This window comes from Diadema antillarum, unplaced genomic scaffold, assembly GCF_040938485.1.
Source record: "Diadema antillarum isolate AM-2024a unplaced genomic scaffold, OU_Dant_1.0 seq00000300_RagTag, whole genome shotgun sequence".
Classification (NCBI taxonomy): Eukaryota; Metazoa; Echinodermata; class Echinoidea; order Diadematoida; family Diadematidae; genus Diadema; species Diadema antillarum.
Genome location: NW_027271323.1, coordinates 1,268,402 through 1,290,906, shown reverse-complemented (window position 1 = coordinate 1,290,906; position 22,505 = coordinate 1,268,402). Strand labels below are relative to the sequence as shown.

At 39.7% G+C, this 22,505-nt stretch overlaps 1 protein-coding gene across 1 annotated transcript in view; it reads left to right on the top strand.

The window, feature by feature from the left end:
* The window catches only part of LOC139730272 (uncharacterized), an 83,150-nt gene that overhangs the window by 23,979 nt on the left and 36,666 nt on the right, over positions 1-22,505 (top strand). Inside the window, exons 6-20 of the mRNA XM_071641151.1 lie at positions 1,619-1,810; positions 3,167-3,343; positions 4,639-4,890; positions 5,458-5,643; positions 7,595-7,783; positions 10,841-11,035; positions 11,485-11,691; positions 12,160-12,369; positions 12,918-13,021; positions 13,938-14,106; positions 14,706-14,930; positions 16,719-16,907; positions 18,022-18,219; positions 20,132-20,267; positions 20,730-20,848. Of these exons, the coding sequence (XP_071497252.1) occupies positions 1,619-1,810; positions 3,167-3,343; positions 4,639-4,890; positions 5,458-5,643; positions 7,595-7,783; positions 10,841-11,035; positions 11,485-11,691; positions 12,160-12,369; positions 12,918-13,021; positions 13,938-14,106; positions 14,706-14,930; positions 16,719-16,907; positions 18,022-18,219; positions 20,132-20,267; positions 20,730-20,848 (2,748 nt within the window). The remainder of the gene's footprint in view (positions 1-1,618; positions 1,811-3,166; positions 3,344-4,638; positions 4,891-5,457; positions 5,644-7,594; positions 7,784-10,840; positions 11,036-11,484; positions 11,692-12,159; positions 12,370-12,917; positions 13,022-13,937; positions 14,107-14,705; positions 14,931-16,718; positions 16,908-18,021; positions 18,220-20,131; positions 20,268-20,729; positions 20,849-22,505) is intronic.

Sequence of the window (22,505 nt, the reverse complement as noted above, 5' to 3'; positions counted from 1 at the left end):
CAGTGAATATCATTGTAAGATGGTGGGGGGGGGGGGGGGTGAGGGGAAGGGAGGGGTAGGGAGAAGGGGCGGCTACGAACCTATGCGCCCACAAAGAAAATTGTTTGATACGGGTAGCACTACAAGTTGTGTGGTGATTGGCGTCATAATATGGCGGACAATGACCGCATAAAGGAGGAAGTTTTGCTCTAGTCATGACCACTGGAACAAGAAAGAGGAAACGGTACATGCAGCGATGAAAGTTTAAGGAAGTCTTCGAAGTGAACTGACATGCAACGATCAAGTTTGAGGAAGTCTTCGAAGTGAACTGCATCCAAATGATGGATAGTACCAGCGTTTCTGTATTTTTTTTTTTTGCGTTTCGTTTTTGTTTGAGGACCCATGAGGAAAACAAGGTTTTCTGCCTTAAATTAGTAAAAACTTCTCAAAGCATAATTTAAAGTAATTCAACTTTCTGCTTTGTAATGCAGATGTTGCTAATTAGAGAGGAAGGAAATGTAAATGATTTCGCATCAAATCAGCTTGAAATTGTTATGTATACTTTATCATTATACAGTCATGTTATAATTGATAAAACAGACAGATGCCATATAAAAATCATTTTCAAAGGGCCTGTACTATGTGCTTGCATTGTGAAATTATTTGCAATTCACTCTCGGGGTCCAATACTAGTAAATGGTTTTGATTGAATGAATAACAATGAAAATCACGAGCACTATTATACATTTTGCATGCATTTTATGTTAAATGCAACGGCGCTTTGTTTATTTCCCTCCTACAGTGTCAGTAAAATTTATGCCATTGTTTCAAGTGAGTGATGTTTTGAAATCAGACAAATTTAATTTCATTTAGAAACCCCTGGAAAACTATGAATGTAACAGGGCAGTAACTCGAATGAGGTTGTCCGACCGAAGCTTATTAAAACAATTTCATTTATTATGCATACTATTTATTGTATTATTGTATCATGTTTAACTGAGGGAAATAAATAGATATGATTACGGCTGTCGTATCTTCAAGCTATATGCTTTTGACGACAGTCTTCTGCATTTACACTCCCAATACATGTGCCATAATTCAGTCTGATCATTTGATTCACTTTATCCCAAGTGGATCCTAATTGACTTTTTCTCTTATTCTTTTCTTTAGTTAATCTACACGTATATATCTTAGTTTTATATTCCGATGTATACAGTGTATGTTCTATTGTCTTGTCAGCAAAAAGAAATGACTGTATTTCATTTGTAATATAAAATATATTCGATGCAGAAATTCCTTTTAAGTTCATTTGAATTTGAATTTGAATGTGGAAAAAAAAACTTGCAAAAGTTAACGCACCTTTACGAAGTGTTATCTCTCTGGAGGGCCAGCAGCACCGGTTTTTGTCTTGTTTTGTTTTTCATGTTTTTGTTTTCTTTGTTGTCTTGTTTTGTTATGTATTGTGTATTGTGTGTGTGTGTGTGTGTGTGTGTGTGTGTGTGTGTGTGTGTTTTGGGGGTGCAAATGGGGTTCAAATGGGGTTCAAGTGGGACAAACTACACTATCCTGACGAAAAATGACGTGAGACTATAATCTCTCTTTTCTCTCATCCATCCCCGTTTGTTTCATCGTTCTGCAGTTATCCTCTGTCCGTCAACCCCCTCAAACCCCGCTCACGGATCGGTAGGCTGTTCGAACTCGAGGAGTGTTGGGTCGCGATGTACGTACACGTGCGCTACGGGCTATCGCTTAGTTGGTGGGTCCTCGGTGCGGACCTGCACCCGCGGAGGCAACTCAGCTTCGTGGAGCGGCTCAGCACCACGATGCGAACGTAAGTCATGTAAATTTCAGACTACTGACACCAGTGTTTCACGATTGAATTCCATTTCCGGATATTTTGTAAACTTAATTTTCGCGCGCGAACAATCGATATAGTTTGGGGCCTACCAACGAATCAGAGTCCACGCTTTATGGTGCAGATGCGGGTTATATGCACTCATAAAATTGATATTAATACAGCTGTAACTATATTGGTAGATTTTCGAAATTGTCTCTTGATTTTTAGTTTGTGTCCGAATAATTATGAACAAGTTTCTGGCTTTTAATTCAAGATAATTGTGCTAAGGATATGACATTCACCTGCAATATACAAAATCACTTCATGATACAATAAATTTATTATCATCTCATTAATTTTACCATCTAAATTACAACGAATACAGTCGAGAAGATATATGAATAATATACATTTGTATATATTCATATATCCATATATTGATAGACACCTATACAGACATAATGTAATTGTACCTATAGTCAGGAATACGAAGTGATACAGGAATACAAAATGGCACACATAACAGTGGAGGACCCCCACAGTTAAACACGCACACTACATCAGCGTCGTAGATATTAAAAACAATGGCCCGAATTCTCAAAGGCGGAATAACTTTACTACACCGCTTATTCCGCCGATTTTGACGCCTCTTATGCAAATCAGGCCCTCGTGACGTAAAATGACGCGATTTATTCCCCGGAATCTATTCTCAAAGGTGAAATAACTTATTCCCCGGAATAACTATTCCGCGGAATAGTGATTCCGGCTTTGAGAATTCGGGTCAATGTGAATATTTAACATAATCATGGATACACGCACACGCATGCGCACTCACATGCACACAAAGTGTGAAAAGTGGATTTGTAAATGTATGTGAGTAAAAAAAAAATATTCAGAACCTGGAAAGTATGGGAGAGTGGAAGGAATAGTGTTAATTGTCATTTGATTCAGACATTTTTTAATTACTGCTTTCTTTCACAGAATTATACGGATGGTAAAATGCTGTCTTTTACATTGATTCAAGAAGAATAACGACAACGGTATTAAGGACTTTCTGTGATAAAATCTACCAGTTTGAAAGACAATAATTCTAATCTTGGAAGGTTTGATAGTCTTTATCTCTTCTAGGAGGATATTCCCATACTCGATTCAAAAAAGTACTGTAACACTGTATTAGTTATATCTAACAGGCATAATTATAGAAAATCATCTTTCGATTATTATTATATGTCATTATTGATATCAATAATAATAACTTATTCTCGTATTCATATCTATTCTTTTACCCATTCATTTATCCATTGCTGCATTCATTATGTAATCCAAGAAATCAATTCGTATTTGACTCAGTGGTAACCTGCGGGGCACTCACAAACCCGGCCAACGGCAGGGTGACCTGTAGCAGCGGTCACTCCTACAACAGCCGATGTACGTTCACCTGTAACAGTGGGTATTCGCTGCGAGGCACCGGGTCGCTCGTCTGCCAGGCTTCAGGCAGCTGGTCCGCGTCAGCACCTACGTGCGCGGGTAAGTTCACATTCTTAATTTTCTGACGTCTTCCATGAAAAATTGGCATGAATTCCTCAACTCAAATTCCTATAAACTAAAAAACTTTAAACAAAACTTTTTAACTGTCATGTGGCTTTTCATTACCTGTAGCTGTATTCATAAATAATAGGTAAATGGTGACAAGGATGCCATTAAAGTAATGCTATTAAAAATGGTAAAACTCGAGGCCACTTATAAGAATGGGGAAGCTGGGAATGCGTGCAGCTCCCAAAACTATTTCGGCTCGCATAGATAGCCCCCCCCCCCCACACACACACAGAAACACCCCACACTATGGGTTTTAAAAAGGTAAAAAAAAAAATCACACACACACACACACACAAATGAATATATACCACAAACATAACATTCCGAGACTATTGATTTTACCGTCCCGATAGTCTTCCCGCGGGAAAAGGGAAAGGAAGGGTGCATTGAGCCAACTTTTAAGCACTATGTTGTTGATACAGGCCTACCCTTGACCATGCAGGATCCCCCCCCCCCCCCTCATTAACTTCAAATCGTTGCGCGGCTTCTGAAACTTTATGTGATCATGTTATTATGCATGGTTATGACTTTCACAGTTCAGTTCAGTTAAATTTAATTCAGTTCGATTCAACTACTTGAAGCAATCATTCTTTGATTAATACAAAGAAACATGTACTGGGTTTAATAACAATAGATTGATGTGATAATTCAATTGTTATACATGCATATGCGGGGGATATGTATTATTGTCATGACAGTAAGTGCATGGTGGTCAAGGACCCCAAGAAGCACAGCTTATAATTATAGGGCCCATCAACATAGTGATATAGGCCTATCAAATCATGATACTGTATATTTTACTCACAAAAAGATTAAAAGCAAAAAGGTCACAACACAAACACTGAGGACGCAAAGTAAAATACATGTACCTCTATTCTTTTGGTAAAGAAGAAATAGAAGAAATCCTTTACAGAAAATTTCTGAAGCTGGATTCCGTAATGAGATTCCCAGAACATTTTTTGTTTTTAGCAAATTGCAAATGATAAGAATAACAGTGATATGGCTGCTAACTATCTAGCTGATAATGATAATGAATTGAATATGATAACAATTAGTTGTCAATAGGCAAATCATGCTATGACCAACACCCAGAGGCCTGGAGATAATCTGTGATTCTATTACACAACAATGTTCCAGCTTATAGTTGGATGATTGGTCCGACTATCACACAGTCACTGGTCACGGAACTGTCTACAAAACTTTATTCTCTTCTGTCCTGCATAAAGACACAACAAACCCAGCGTTTAGGTCTTGTCCATCCTCGTTTACCACATACGCCTCCAATTTGGCCACTTCGGCTACCGTCAGATGGCCAGCAGTCAGGGTTTCGGACAACTCTGGCGCGACCATAACCCCGCGACAGACAACAGGGAGAGGTTCAGGGAACAGTTTCTCAGAGGGAGTACACCCCATAACCTACACGGCAGCCGATCCAGCTGGTAACACCGCAACCTGCTCTTTCTCTATTACGGTAGCAGGTGAGAACTATTATGTTCATAGCATAGTGTATCATAAAAGTATTTCCATTTATTTTTTTTTTCTTCAAATTATTCATTCATTGGGTGGAGCTGCACAACGTTGTGATGCAGGCCCCCAACAAGTAAGACGATGTTAATAATGGCAGGGATGGCCTTCCATAATATATCATTGACTAAGCAAGTTTTTAGTCGTGGTGGCCGCGCCGCGGGCCGCAGGACGTAGGTACAGTACGTAGGCACGCGCACAGCCTACACGGCCGGGGTGCGCGGCCCGCCCTGGGTCGTTTTCGGTACGTCGGGTCATGTCAATAGCTAGCTAGCTTCGTTCAGCATATCAGCAGTGAAACGCCGCCTGCAGCTAGCTAGCTGCGCCTGCCTGTTTATTGCCTGCAGCTCCAGCTAGCTGGCGCCTCAATAGATAACGCACGATCCTAACACCATGGTCATATTTGGGTTGATCAATCTGATTATAGATCTTAGTATATCCACTAGTGGCAGTAACTACCCTTGTGTGTGCTCTCTTTATTCTAAAGTTCTTGGAACGTCTTCCGTTCTTGCATTTTGCAGTGATCCGATGTTCAGCACTTTCTGCGGTGGAACCACTCAGAGTTAGCTGTCCAAATGGGCGCATCAGGGGTTCAACCTGCTCCTACAGCTGTGGCACTGGCTACCGTCTCCAGGGGCGAGGGTCAACGGCTTGTTCAAAGACGGGGACTACGGGCTCCTGGACCAACCCAGCACCAACTTGCCAGAGTATGTGCATTAAATTGCTTTTGTCTTCTGCTGGGAAAGTGCTACATTAAGAACAACAATAACATTATGGAATGGAGTCACAGACTTTTTAAAAGATAGGGTCCATTGCCAGCGCATCCGTGGGGGCCGTAGAGCCGAGGCTCAGGCCCCTACACTTTTTGTGCACCATACAAAGGAATACTTTCATTAGGTCACACCACTTTGGGCCCCCACACTTTTTTTAAGTACGTAAGTGGCACTAAAATAGAAATAGATAGAGATCTTGAAGTATGGCGGCGGTAAGGTTATGTTTTTTCTCTGAAGACCTTTTTTTTGTTTTGTTTTGTTTTGTTTTGTTGAGATTGTGCTTGTCAGGTGAAAACACCCGGAAATGGAAGGGGAGAGATTGAGTTGAGGACCTTTTTTTTTTTTTCTTTCTTTCTTTTTTTTTTGCTTGTCAGCTGAAGAAACATGGAAGTGGACGGGGAGAAGAGATGAGCCGACGTTTTTTGTTTTTTGTTTGAAACCCGGAAGTGGGCCCCCACACTTTTGAAAACGCTGCGCCGGCCCTGGGGTCAAAATCAGCCCGACCAGACGCTGTGCACAGCGACTGGGCTGTGTAGTGTAGTATCCCACTATAAGATCTAGAAAATCTCTAACAGTTAGGTCAAAATGTGAATGTGGGTTATCCAGCACATTGAGTGAATGGCTTTATCATCGATAAGTTTTGTGCCTGGTACCGGTATTGATACAAATTACAAGTAAAAAGCCAGGGGCCATCCAGGAATCATTAATTGAAACTGAAGACAAGAACAGTTACCACACATGCTTTGCTCATTCTGTAGACCATCTAATGACACTTGAAAGAAAGAGAACTTGCCAACTTTGCTAAGATTAAGAAGAAGAAGCTGCAATAGCCGTGTACGACCCTACTCAAATACACGAACAAGGTTTCTAAATTCTATTCAATTTCAATCATGGCTTGTTCTATCTATTCAGGTTGAGATACATAAATACAAAGTTGTAACTTGTATAGAAATCTACATAGGTGCCTAACTGTATTTTATTGAACCTAATCCCAGTGACAACAGTAAAACCCTTATTGGTTTTTTTATCTTCTGCACTTTTTTTTTTTACCAAAGCAATCTGTGTGATTATCCCATTCACAAAGGGATTGACTTTTAATAACTTAGTTGAGAAGATTTTGGTTTCTTTGAAATTAAAAAGCAAGTTAGAATCTAGTTGTACTTTTACTAGGGCCTACTAAAAAAAAGTAGGCCCTACATACTACATGCACCATTTTTCACACAGCATTTACAACATGCATTCAAGACTTATACTATAGAGATGCTACAAACTTCATTATTTCATTTGAAATCCTTTTTATCTCTTGTGTAGAAAGTGTTTGTGAGGTAGTATAATAAAGCAGGGGTGGATCCAGGAATTCCATAAGGGGGGGGGGGGGGGGGGGGGCGCAAACAATATTTCTGGTGGTACTTCCAGGTTTCATCTCATTTTTTCTTTTTATTTCTTTTGTTTTAACAACAAATAAAGAGGGGGGACGTGCCCTGTGCGTGCCCCCCCCCCCCCCCCCCATCTGCTACTGTAAAGAGTCGTCCAGAAATAGCTAGATTACATTAGCCTATGGAGGCAAGAAGCAGAACTAGGCATGAGTCAATTACTTAAGAAGTTTGTCATGGACATTTTGCTTTCTAGGTACTGGTTGTACAAACCAACCTGGAATGTGGGTTTTTATCCCTGATTGGACTGTCACTTTAACATATCTTAGTATCTAAAAAGTAAAATTAGTCCATTGATATGCTAGGCATTTTTTCTTTTAGTTTCAGATTTTACTTTCTGATAGACTGCTTTTTTAAATGTGTTTCTTGATGTCTTGACCTTTCATTTAAGAAAGATAAAGATTTCAAAGGAGTGAGTGTGATTATTTAATGTGAATGTGACTTCTGCACAGTTTTGCAGTGCCCTGCACCCAATGTGCCAGCCAATGGTAGGGTGGTTGGATCCTGCTCCAGAAACTATGGCTCTACCTGTAACTATGCTTGCAACACTGGCTATGCAATCAACAACAGCCAACGCCGGTGCACTGCCAACCCAGGGAGCACAACAGCATCATGGCAAGGAGCCGCTCCAGTGTGCACGAGTAAGTTTCATTGTCACGTTTAGTTTTCTTAGCTGCCAACACTGTATATATGAAAAAGAAGGAGTTTGCAGTTTTTTTTACACAAGGTTTCTAAAATACACATCAAAATGACACTTGTAGTACCGGTACCCCTCAGAAACACAACATGAAGTGTGTTTGTGTGGTAACACAGCTTGGACAGACAAGGTTGTTGTTGTTTGTTTTTTTGCATTGCTTTTTTGTTGGTTGTATTGTTGAAAGACATCTAGATCAAAGTGTATAATTTTGTGAATCTTGCAACTATATAATATATTATACAACACCTCAGAATGATGTCGAATTGTGATTGGCCAAGAACATGTCACATGACATTCAATAGAAAATACCTATCAAACTCATTGAGAGTGACAGCCATACAATAGGCCCCTGGCATGGGCCTATTGCATGGCTCGAAGGTACTATAGCATGGCTTCGCGGGGGGCTACTAATGCATGGCCGCTCACAGAGTTCTGTGGCTCACACCCACCCGTAGCAAAGTGCCAGCAAACTACATTGTACGTGCTGGCCGGCTGCGCTGCGCTGCCGGTAAGTCTCACATACCAGGCGCGGCGGAGTACTGCAACGAAACGTTAACGTGTACGCGCAGCTACTTTACCTTGCTAGTTGCATGTATCGCGGCCTTTACACCTACTGCTGTGTTTTTACTTCTGACTCTGATCTGCTACGTGGACCACAGTGATCCCAAAATCAAGACTTCATTTCAAGTTGAGAAACCGTAATTTGATTATTTTTCTGTGTTTTTATACAAAATCATTTTCGGAAATAGACAAAGTCTAGACCTACTACTAGATCTACCGACATCTCAGATCGGCCTAACAGTCAGGCCTAACTCGATCTAACGTAAGCGTATAATGGGTATAGACCCTGCGGAGTTTGTGATTCCTGTGACTGTGTGGTCGAATCATGACGAGTGTTTGAAAGCAGTACACAGGGTGGTTTACAATTCTCTGCCTGATTGTTACATTTATTTTTGGGCCTTCCGGAGTTGGCGGTCACTAATTTAGTACTGTGATTGTGGACAAGGTGTTGTATAAAACGAATAATTTATGATTTTGTTCGTGCATTGGGGCACGTAATACCGCACTCGGCGCGAGATCCGCCACTGGTCTATTCAACGCTGCGCTACGCGCCTTGTTGAATAGACCAGTGGCTTATCTCGCGCCTCGTGCGATATTCGTGCCCTATGCACTCACAACTCATAAATTATTCGTATATAAATTTATTATATTCACTATCAGTATCATCTCCATCACTTTTAATATCAAACTTTAGTACTAGTAGTGACAGGAATACCAGTTTGAGTTTGGAGTAGATCTGATGAACGTTAAAGGTCTTGGTCAAGTTTTGATAGGAAGCTGCATATATTATCAAGCTTGGTGCAAGCATGAAGTACCACAGATCAATGTATTCATTAGATCTTGATACATCCTGTTGGTGTTAAAAGTCAAGGATCAAGATCAATATTTGTGTATGTTATATAGACGTATGTCTGACAATAGAAATCACATGTGGAAAATAAATCCAGCTATCCTTGGTTTGTAAAGAATCATCTTTTAGGAATAAATAAGAAAATGTGCCTTTCTTTTGAGTCTATCAAACTCCGAATACATTCATGTTGGAATGGAAAATGATATCTTTTTGGAGGGCATAATCAACCAGCTTTACTGACAAAAGATTTTATAATGTATATCATGTTCTCACCTTGATGGACTACTGCAAATGGTGAGAAGGCATTCAGTAAAGTGCACCTGGAATCTCCACCTCGAAAATTTGTAATGACTTGTTGTAGACAGTATGTCCACATCTAACATAGATAAGATGCAGTGCCTTCCACACATTGACTTTACGTAATGTGGTTTTCATTGCTTTTAGGAATCAATGGTGCAAGGCTATGAGAGAAATTAGGAACTTTATATATCTCCAAATTGCCTATGACAATGATTGGCACTTGTAGTGGCTCTTGATGAATACATTCCTTTATAGTCCTACTAAATTGAGTTATTGCTTCATGCGCTCATTTTTTCCCATCTAGTTTTCCTAATGCCTTGTTCAGTACTGACAATCATTTCAAGAATGACTAAAGTCACAGTACAGCGCCTTCAAAACTCTGCCACTTGAGTTTTGACATATTCAGAGAAATCTGATTATGTAACCTTGTACTAAGAGCACTAATTCATAGTTGGCTTCCTGTTGAAAAACAAATGAACAAACAAACAATAATCTTTATAAATCCTACTTCATGTACATCACATCCTGTATTGAAAGTCACATGCCCCAGTTTATGTGCAAGACTGCATTTCCATTTTTCAGACCTACACTTTACTCTCTGTCACTAGGACTAGGAATCCACAGTTCATAGGTACCATAAATAAAGCACTCATGGGGATATCACACTTTATCTGTCATTGGCCCCAAACTGGAACAAATCCCCCTCCTACTAAATCAAATACCTTTAACTGAAAAACTCAACAAACTTATTCAATTTTGCATACTAGTAACGGGTCAAGTGTAAAATATCATTTCCTCTTGGTTCTCAATGTGTGTGTGTGTGTGTGTGTGTGTGTGTGTGTGTGTGTTTGGTGCAAGTTTCCTTGTCATCCCCTTCTCTATACACTAAAGCACCATAAGCACCAGATGATGGACTAAATAGCTGTATGAGTAACCACTCTTACTTGTATTGTCATTGTAATCGTCACGTGATTCATCATTCAGCCCAACCTTGTCCCATTAACAGTACCCAGAGGGAACACAGAGGGTGAGAATGAAAGGGGAAGGGGGCTGTATGGTATTGTCTTTTAATAGCGATTGTTTCCAGGTAGGTAATTGTCCGAGGTACCTATTGCCCAGGTTTAGATTCACCTATCCATCAATAAACAAGCTGTCAAGTAACAAACCCAGATTATAAATTGTGTGCTACCAAGTGCAATCGGGGGGGGGGGGGGGGGGGGGGGGGGGGGGGGGCTAATAAAGCTGTGTTGTTACTAACTTTAATGCCTCTCAATCTTTTTCAAACCACAGGAAAGCACTGCACAAAGCCGCACCTAACACCGGCCCTGAGCATCTCCACCACTGGAGCCTGTCCAGCGGGTAATGTCGTCCCCACAGGCAATCGGTGCAGCTTCACCTGCTCCACTGGTTACTACATGCAAGGAGCAAGCGTCCTGACTTGTCAGCATGATCGCACATGGAGCGGCAATGCACCAACTTGCCACTGTTAGTGAGATGATATTGATTGTGGATCTCTTTGCTGTAGAGAATGCTGTTACAGTAAAAGGATGTCAAGTGTGAATGTTTTTCAAGCTTTGATATTTCTCATGATATCGTGCTATAATTGTTCTAGATGGCATTTTTATCAGTTTGCAGTACATTAGCAAGTGAAAATAACATCACTACACATGTATGTTAAACTGATTTATTGGCTTCTTCCTGTTTCATGACATTAGCAGTTGTATAATGAATGTAGGACCAGCACTATAGTGAATATACTTTAGATTGTGTCTATGGGGTTTCGATGTTGTTGAAACCATTGATTAGGAAACCACCAATTTGTAGAAATGCAAAGAAATGACTCATGGGAATTTGCATGCAAAACAGGTACAGAGTATCAGTGCATGGCATATCTTTACATTACCAGGTGCCTTGTTGTCTTGTCTTCTATACAGTGATAACTTGCCCCACAAGTGCCTTACCTGCGCCCAGCAATGGACGGAGACAGGGTTGTACCAATACGCGAGAGAATTACGGCACTGTGTGCACCCTGACGTGTAATGTTGGTTATCTGCCCACGGCACCTGTACAGCGTACGTGCGCTGACGACGGTGATGGCGACGGAAATGGATTCTGGCGAGGAGAGGATCTGAGTTGCACCAGTGGGTGACTTGTGATCATCTGAACATCTTGTTTTATAATGCCATTTCTCCTTCATTTCTCCAGAAAAATACATATGCATACCACTTTTCAGTTGCACATTATGCAGTAAAAAAAAAAAAGATCGTTTGTTCAGAGTATAATACAGATTTCCTTTTTGGTTTTGATAGTTGAGCTAGAAAAACCTCTGCAAATCATTCTGTCACAAATTTTCATTGTCTCTCATTTAGTGCTTCCCTTAAAAGAAGTTTATGTGGGAGAAGCTGTTCCACAGTCACATTGTATGTGAAAATTGTCACCTTTTGGTCTGTTGCAGTCATCAGAGATATGTATGCATTTTAATCATTTACCTGAAAAAGCATCGTACAAAGTCCTTCTTACTGTTTGCAAAAATTGAGCATGATTTTTTGGTTCAAGGAAATACAATTTTGATGGGGGAAAAAATGCTTTTCTTGATTTTAATTTGCAAGTTGTGACATGTCCACAACCACCTGTCCCGGCCAATGGTGCCATCGGGAGTTGCGTCTTCCAAGGAGCATCACAAAACATTGGGGGGCGACAGAAATTCAGCACTCGCTGCACGCTGACGTGCAACTTAGGATTTAGCCAGACTAGAGGATCATCGAGCCGCGTCTGCCAGGCCAGTGGGGCTTGGGATGGAACCTTACCCACCTGTGAAGGTAATTTTAACAATGCCCAGTTATTTCCATTATTTCATTGACAAGGCTTGTGTGCTTGATAATGCATTTATCTAAGCTGCTGTAGACTATAGTTGCGAGTATACCTGGGCAGGTGTCTTTGGGAAATGTATATTAGAGCTAAATCAGCGCATCCTTAATGGGTTAAATGAGAACATGTATTAAAGTACAAACACTGACAGTGAAAATAAGAGCATCATGATGAATTGGTAGTTATTCATTAAAGTTGCCGTATCTAAAAAATGGAGAACAATAACTGGTTTATGTGGACATAATGGGGTTGATTTTTTACTCACTGACTCTACAGTTTATATGTAGAAATGGTTGTATCTTTAGAACAGATCCCCTACTCACACACACACACACACACACACATACAAAAACAAAAATTCAAACTTTGTGTAGAGTTTCACTTGCTTTACTTTGCTTCTGTATCAAGTTTGTGCATGTTTTCACTAAGTTGAAATCATTGGTGGAAGGAATTGCCTTTTGGTGATTTTAAACACAGCTGTTGTGATCTCCAAACACAGATACCACACAGCCAGAGCTGACTTGCCCAGGTGACAAGACATTTGTGGCAGGAGAACGCTCAACATCTGCCCCAATACCCTGGGACTCGTGGGAGCCAGTAACAGTGAGATAAAATGTGGCCTTTTTCTGTTTTATGCTACAACCAAAAGAAGCCCTCATTGATGAAATATTATACAGTTTGTATATGTCGTACATTGTAATATTTGGTAGACAGCAATTCTGACATATCTTGTTTGTGTTTTTGGTTCATAACAGTAACTATTTATCTGTATGCTTTATAGTGTACAGTGTGCTCGGCCATTATGACGAACATGGTTATAACAAAATTCCGGTTTGAATACAACAAAATAAAAATCCAGACCTCACCATTATCTGCTCTATGTTTTTTGTTGTTTATTTGTTAGGTTATAATGAAATTTCGATATAACGATAGAAAACTGCCGGTCCTGAGGACTTTGTTATAACAGGAGTCCACTGTATCTAGTATATCAGCACTTGGGTTTTGTTGTCAAATATTAAGTTTGGCAGTCCTACCAAGGTTGGTTCATGCTGCCAAAATAACGGCTAATTCAACTACTGCATAGAGTAGTACACTGTTATTTTCGCTTACAGATATTTTTCGCGAATGAGGAGGTCATGGACATTTTCGCGAGATGTTGTTTTCGCAAATTGACACAGAGGCCTTCATAAACGCACTACTAACCTAGCGTATGGTGACATTTTTGCGTGTTGTTACATTCGCGATCCAACTGTGATTCATGAAATTTGCAAAATTTCGACCCTCGCAAAAATTACAGCTTATACAGTATTCCATGGCATTGTACACTTCATGCTTCCTGCTCAGTTTTTCTTACACGTCAAATCCACACTGTAGAATGCTCAAAGTGCATCACTCCATGCTATACTATAAAGATATAATTTGTATGTATATATCTTTATATATATATTGTTTGTTTGTTTTTTTGTAATGTGATGAATCAATATGCTTTCCTATGACCAACGCCCATCTCATTTTCTAGGGTAGAGACCGCGGAGCTCCCCTCCCTGCCACTCTAGATCCCATAGATGGTGTGGCAGTTGGCCCCGTCAAGCCAGCCACGCTTCAAGAGGGTAGTCACAGGGTTGTGTACACCTCCACTGACCCGGCAGGAAATTCGGCCTCATGTGCATTCAACATTCGCATCCAAGGTGAGAGTGCAAAAACCTGACACTTCTTCTCAACATTGCTATATCCGTTGAGTCAAATGAATTCATCAGTTTATCATTCTCTACGCCATTATTATTTTTCTTTCCCTCAAAGGAAATAATTATGCAAACCACCCTCCTTGTCACATTTTTAATATGTCAATGCAGATTTTTGTAAAAGTTGTTATTTCGGAGCTTGTGCCTACCATCTTACCTCTCCCTCCCCCCCCCCCCAAAAAAAAAAAAAAAAATGTTGAAACATAATCTCTTCTTTGCACAAGTTTGATGTAACACAATGATTTCAAAATGAGGAAGAAAGATTAGGAGTTTGCACTAGCACCATGTGTATGCAATCCTTGAAAGGAATACGTACACATGGTGTTACCACAAATATCTCTTTCTCATTTACATCACCACGCAAACTTTCAAGCAACACAAGTTTCCAACTGGTCCTGATCTCTGGGCCGTCCTCCTTGTATGCCTTTTACTCTCATAATTTGTAATTTTGTGTCAATGCATAACCGCATCATTAGTCTTCTACCAAGATACAGCACCAAAGGCTTTCCAGAAACCTCTCTCTCTCCCTCTCTTTAATCTCACAGTAAGTCGATGCCCACCACTTCCAGTCCCACACCATGGAGTAACAGCTTTGACCCCAGGAAATGGCAGGTGCGATGGCGCAGCTCTCTTTGGTTCCAGCTGCCGAGTCACCTGTGAAGTCGGCCACACACTCTCTACCGGCGCGGCCTCCAGCACCAGGCGTTGCGAACGTGCCAGTCCCACCACTCTGGCCGGGTTTTGGTCGGGACAATTTGAAGTCTGTAATGGTAAGTCTTGCTGGTAAAGAGATAACAGTAACTGCTTAAAAAAAAAAAAAAAAAAAAATCTTTCAGATGTGAAAGATACCTGGTAGTGAATCGTTAAGGGCACTTTGAGCTCTCTTCTGGTTTGTTCTGCATAACCTTGAGGATGAACTGATTTTGCTATAACACACATTTCTAAGAGACCCAGTCCATAGTGTGCTAGTCTTCAACAGGTTAAAACTTGTTATGAACGGGCTATCACTTGTTAAAAACAGAACCTGTACTTGTTATCATGTTAAAACTTGTCTACAGTGGACTCCCGTTATAACAAAGTCCTCCCGACTAGCAGTTTTCTTTCATTATATCAAAATTTCGTCATAACCGTCGAAATAAACAATAAAATACATAGAGTAGATACACTGTGGCCTGAATTTTTGCTTTGTTGTAACCAGAACTTTGTAATAACCATGTTCGCTATAACAGGAGTGCACTGTAGATGTGAAATATATTTGAGTGAATGCGCCATATATCCTAATGTATATCAATCTTGGGTTACATTAAAAAGTGCATTTTGTTCTAGTGGCAGATATCATAACGGATAATTGTGTGTGCTATTTAACAGGTGCTAAATGATTGTATTTTTTATGCCTCCGCCACGAAGTGGTGCCGGAGGCATTATGTTTTCGGGTTGTCCGTCCGTCCGTCTGTCCGTCCGTCCGTCCGTCCGTCCTTCCGTCTGTAATGAATTTTGTGGACAGTGTAACTAAAAAACCTTTTGAGGTATCCTAATGAAACTTGGCATGTATGTGTATTAGGGGGTGAAGTTGTGCCTATCAACTTTTGGGTGCACATGCTCAAGGTCAAAGGTCAAAAGGTCAAGGTCAAATACGTAAAATTTCACTATTTCCACCATAACTATGCAATGCTTGAAGATATTTTCTTGAAACTTAGTGTATACATGTATTACCCAATTAAGATTCACTGGTGAAAGTTTGGGGTCATGAGGTCAAAGGTCAAAGGTCAAAAGGTCAAGTAAAAATATTAAAACTTCACTTTTTTCTCCGTATCTTGGAAATTGTTCAAGGTATCTTCATGGAACATAGTATATATACATGTACTGACTGGCAGTGATTATCTAGAGAATTTAGGGTTCATGGGTCAAAGGTCAGGGGTCAAAGGTCAAGGGCAACACTTCGAAATTTTACTATTTCCCTCATATTTATGCAATGCCAGCAGGATTATCATTTTTTTTTTTTACACTTGGTGTATGCATGTATAACCTAATAGAGATTCTCTGGAAACTTTCTTTTTTCTTCTTTTTTTTTTTGTTTGCCTCAAAGGTCAAAAGGTCAAAGATCAAGGGAAAGTGCTGAACTAACTTTTTCCTCCATATCTCAGAAGTGGCTCAAGTTATCTTGAAACTTACTACATATTTATGCATATTTTTAATATTTTGCCAATTTTGTGACAATGTAATCACACATTGTCTACATGTACTATAGACCTGTTAGGAGAATCATGCATTATGGCGGAGGCATACCAGTTGCCTTAGCGACATTTCTAGTTCGTTTAAATGCAAAGATTTTCCATTTCTATTCTTTTGTCTTTTTCCCTTGTCCTCTTTTTAACCAGTCTTTCAAATCTCATTAGATTTTGATGTTTATAAGATACAAGTTGATAAGCTCTCAAAGATGTGAATTGATCAGACCAAAAAGTTTGGCTGCAACAGAATCCCTTTGTTTTGATGATAATGAAACACACTATTTATGCATTGTTAACTTATGAGCTATATATATTCTGGTCTATCCACAGTGAATAACTGCACCCTGCCAGCTGTCACCCATGGGTCGGCTACTAACTGCCAACCACCGAAGGTACCATACCAGACAGCATGCGTCTTTGCTTGCGATGACGGTTACACCACGCCCTCTAGGGTTGAGAGCCTGAGAAGGACTTGCCAGGCTGACGGGTCTTGGAGTGGAAGTGACCTACACTGCACTGGTAAGATAATCACTCTCTCAGACCAACAGAATCTGGAATCACACAGAATTATTCTCCCCTTTAAACAGTATGAGAGTGGAATTAAGTGCCTTCCCTCTATCTAAATGCATCCTTTACCTAAGTGTATGATTACCATAAGCTTTGTAATTTGTATATTACTTTGTTGCTTTCATTTATTCATTTATTAAGAATCAGAGTTATTATTAACCTTTGCACCATTTTATAGAATTCGTTATCAGTGACAAGTTGTAATAGTTGTTTACAAGCTACTGAAATCCTTGCATCAGATTGGCTGAGAGCAAATTTGTCATAGAAATGTGGAGGTTTTCACTGATAAACATGTTTTATGAAACGGGGCCCTGCATGGTCTGCCTAACATATATCTCAATATGTTAATGTTTGAACTGAGAACATCCGCACATATTGAAACAAAACCAAAACCAAATAAACTCAACTAAATGCTTATGAAAATAGCAGAATACACATTTGTTCAGCCAGACTCTGAGATTTCAAAAATTTGTTTCATGTCAATGTTAAAGCAATCAGTTAACTTATTGTATTGGTAAGAATAGTTTTAGTGTTTAATGTTAAAGGTATCATTTTAACTTTTTGTGGTTTTTTTAAGTGAAGTGAAGAGGTTGTTGAGGTGAGGTAAGGTAGCAATTCTGCCACTATTCAGTTCCAGCTAAAAGATCGTAAGCTCTCTGCAAGCCATTGATATTTCTGCACCATTTCTCTGGTGATTTGATATTTTGCAATTGAATAGTATTGCTTTACTTAAACTGAAGGGGTCTGCTCCTTTGGTATTTCAATCTGAAAAAAAAAAATGGCTTCATTCTGTAATATTTTTGTGCATATATGAATGTGTGTAGTGTATTTTAGGGAAAGGGAGGAGGTAGTGTTTGTTTCTTATGAATACCTAGAATATGCAGTAGAATTCAAATGGAAATAGTATTTACTATTCTGTTGTTGTTTTAAGTTGAACCAAAATTCAACTGTTTTAATGAATTGTATACATGGAGTTTTCATTTCCCCCTTGAGATTGTAACCTCTATGTCCATATTATAGCCATCAGGATGTCATTAATATGTCTCTCTATCCTCCAACCCAACAGTTGTCAAGACCTGTCCAGCCGAGATGAGGATACCGTTTGGAGAGGTGATGCCACAGCAGTGCTCTACAGCCAGTGTCGTCCCCTTCGGCACCAGCTGCGAGTTCTCCTGCAGGCGGGGATTTCAGCTCCGTGGCCCAGCCTCGCTTGCCTGCAGCACAGAGGGAGAGTGGAGCCACAGCGAGAGACCCCATTGCCAAGGTACGATCATCTCAATTACTGTAGCTCCTCTCTTTTCATGGTGGCCATTTCTTGAAGCTTTGAGATGACATCAGCTCTGAAAGCATTTTTAATAAGACTACAAATGCTGCCCGTGAATCAGAATAAAATGCCAATAAAAGATGAAAGAAAAAGTTTTGACTATTATTTGTGAATTCTCCCAAAAGCTGCCACTACCAACAAAAAACAACAACAAAAGCAAACAAATAAACAAAAACCCAAAAAAGTATTGTGATAGTCATAAAGGTAAAATCAGAAGTTCCAAAACAATTATTGTTCCCTATTCTCATGGTCGGACATCCGGGTATTTTGCGTGTCACGGGGTCATGGATAGCGGTGGAGTGAAAACAAACAGTCGCGTGAGCTTGGAGTGGTAACGCTGTACGTGTTTTCTGCTGGGGAGCCCCGCGAGCATAGCGCTAGCGCAAGCTGTATACTGTAGCTGTGCGGGCGGCAGGATTAGGCCCTAACAGTTGCTAGGCCTACCCTAAATTAGGCCCTACCCTAAGCCTACTCTACAGTACTAACGTTAGGCCTATAGACCTACCTGAAGTTTCTATGAGGTAAAGTAAGCGTAGATATCGGGGTAGGGCCTACTCAAAGAGGTTCTACTGCACATCTGGCCAAATTGTCGGGTCGTTGATCCAGAGTCCTGCCGCGATTTCATACGGCCGGAACGGGCACAGGTCTAGTCCGACTGCCTTCAACTTGGCAAAATACCGGGACCGATCGATTGACAGGATCCAGATTATTAGAATATTGCTGGGAAGACATGGTACATGTATCTCATGAATGATAGCACAAATGACAAAATGAATAATGAAAAACAGTCGATCCCCATGTCTGCGTAAAGTTGCACATAAATTATACGCGTCGCACATATGCATGCACAGCATGCAGTATGCGCATTATGCAGGCTTTAAATAGCGCTTGCAAGCTGTTTGTTTTCACTCCAGTCAACCGGAAGTGACGTGTAGCCGACCGCAAGAATAGTTATAATATTGGTCAGAAGGGATTTATTATGTACAGGACATTTGCTTGTGTGCATTATGTGATGTCAATTAATATATCACATGTTATATACACATTAACAAATATTTATATTATTCATCCAAGAGATACCAGTTATGAGCAGTATGAATAGTCTTCACATGGCAAGACAATAATATTCTTTGAAACCTTCATGATGTAAGCTTTCAAGAGGTATATAACTTATACGGTGTAATGCTTTCAAACATTAAGAAATATTGTAAAATCAAAACTGATGCATGGGTACTGTGGTCTAATTCAGAAAACTATGAGTGGGAATACATTGCAATATGTATGTGTATGGCATTGTTTGATCTCACTGACGTGTTGACATATTCCATTATTAAACTGTGAACCCCAATAGTGATTGCCAAATAATACAAAGAATAGAGAAAGGAAGTGAGGCAAGACCCGGGACTGTGGGATGTTAGGTCAGAGTTCACAGACAATAATAATGAGAAGATCAGTGTGTATATAAAGATAAGTCATTGTCCAAGTTATTTCTGCTATGAATTAATATCCCATAGATGGATGCTCACAGAGTTCACGTGAACTGCAGGATGCTGTAAAAGTGGATATTTTCACGCGACAAATATTTCGCGCTTGGCCGGGTAAGAATAAGAGTTTTGGGTGTTTTTAATTCTGCGGAATCAAGACATCAACTACTGGAACGTATAAACGGCACGCACAAATATTTGCATGCTTTTATTTTCGCGCTAGCTTCTGGTTGCGCGAAATGTGCGAAAATTTCAACACCGCGAAAATTTCCACTTTTACAAGTATCACATAGATTGGTAGATAAGGGTTAAATGGAAAGCCATAGAACTTTGTCTTACATTGGGCTCTTATCATTTCCCAACCTCAGATGTAGAGGCACCAGCCTTTGACATCCCATGTCCCCATCACATCAGGGTGGATGCAGAGAGAGGGGGTCTCCAAGCTCATGTCGACTTCCAGCAACCTGTCGCAAGTGACAACTCAGGACAAGTGAATGTGACAAGGTACGACATAGCTGGAATCTTGCCCACAGAGAAATTTTGATTTGATTGGCATCAACCCGTTGAAGACCGACTGATTTTGCTACAACATGCATTTCTCATAGACTCTTGCCCGACTATACTCTGGACTCATCCTCAATGGGTTAACTTTCATGTGTTTATGTCTTTAGAAACGTTGATTTGTAAACTTCCATGTACTTATGACAGAGAGATTTTTATCTGACTAACTTACAACAGATAAGTCACTGGTCATTTTTCAAATTGCTGCGTCGGCAGTGAAGAGTAATTAAGTCATATTTTAAAAGATCTACACATCGAAGTAAATTGTAACAAACAGTTTTCTTTGATGTACTAGTGGAATAATGAAACTTCAAAATAGGACAAGAGATGAAAAATTATGAATCATTTCACTTTAAAACAAAGAAAAACTATGTGTTTTACATTGTATTTGTGTTGTTTATTCAGAGTGAATGGCATTTTGCCGCCGGACAGTATTTTCCAGGAGGGAGAGACCAGAATTAGTTACCTGGCAACAGACGCAACTGGACTAGAAACAAGATGTGATGTGGTTGTAACTGTTCAAGGTTGGTGCTGTTCTTAATTTGCAGTTAATAATGATAAAGATAATAATGACATATTGGTTTCCTTAAGCCAGGCTAACCTCATTCAGTATTGCTTCTGCTCTACCAGAGGGCCATGCCATTATTATCCTTATGTTGCCGTGGGTACTGGCTACCTATCCAATGTTAAAGCCAGCCACCTCTAATTTTGTGTCTGCCATAGATTTTCAACTGTGTTATAGCGGGCACAGACCCACACATTGTGCTGTTATAACAAACAGTTACAATGATCAAAACTCAAGCTACAATGAAGTAAAAATTCAGGTCCCAAAACAATTGTCTACATCTTGATAATATACTTTAATAATTGTTTGGCTATAATGATATTTTGATATAACAAAAATAATAATTGTTTGGCTATAATGATATTTTGATAACATGTGTAACAAAAACAAAAACAAAAAAAAAACCCCTAAAAACAACTGCCAGTCCAAAGGACTTTGTCATAATGGAAGTTTCCTGTACTCTTTTGAATGTCTTTGCTGACTCTACCTGTAGAAATGGGCAGTCTTTTTGCATTTTGCATTTACATATTTTTATTGTATTATACATATACTATATGTAAATGCAATTTGCATGTACATACTGTACAAGGCCCATTCTCAGTAAAAGCATTCAAATACGGAATTTTGGTGTCGCCGACATTCCATGACAGTTTGCGGTTCCCTGAAACCTATTAGATACTATCTAAATGTTTATAATATATCACGAGGACTTTATTTGTTAAAAATAAACACGATCAAATGCGGTTGTCTGCCTTTTTGTATAAAATTTTGCTGTTAAACTTCGTTAAGACCCCCAAAACGCAGTGTCGCCGGCTATTTCAGAATTATGTTTTATTGCTCCTCTCCGTCCACAAACACACTTTCCAAATACCATTTTCATGGACGATGAGCATATCATATGTGCTAATCACAATACTCAAAAAGTTCCAAAATTTTTATTTACTTCTTTTTTATAGCCTTTTGAAACCTGTCGCCAAGTTCACTGCCAGATACGTTACCAGTTTCTTTAGTGTTACAGCATTGCGAAAATAACAAGACTATGCAATGACCCTGTGTATATGAAACCCTGAGGATATACTTCATACATTGCAAGTACTTAGATTTTTTGTGCAACAGCTCTTTATTGAGAATACGGTACAATGTTTGAAATATCGGTTTTCTACACTTTTATTTGGACAGATACGTTACATACTTTTCACACCACCCACTGCGACAGATATTGCAATGTCAGACAAATTGTATATTATACATTACTCCTCGGAATGACGCATCGATTCAACATTAAAGTTTAGTACAAGTGAGAAATATTTGGTAGATATCGCTCTCATAATAATATGATCGACCATATACGTTACCACAGATACGTTACCCCAGATACGTGACCGAATTTTGCTCATTGGTCATGTGCTTTCTGGGGATCAAATCTGGTCAAAATTCATCCCTACACACTACATGCTTCGTTTTGTTGGACCTCAGGATTGTATTCTTACACCAAAAGGACAGAGAGGTGAAAAAGAGCAACACTTCCACATGATTTTTCTTTCTGCGTCAGTGTCTCACAACTTAATGCCAAGTTTTCCGACAGATACGTTACCACATAATCAAAATGCTGAAAA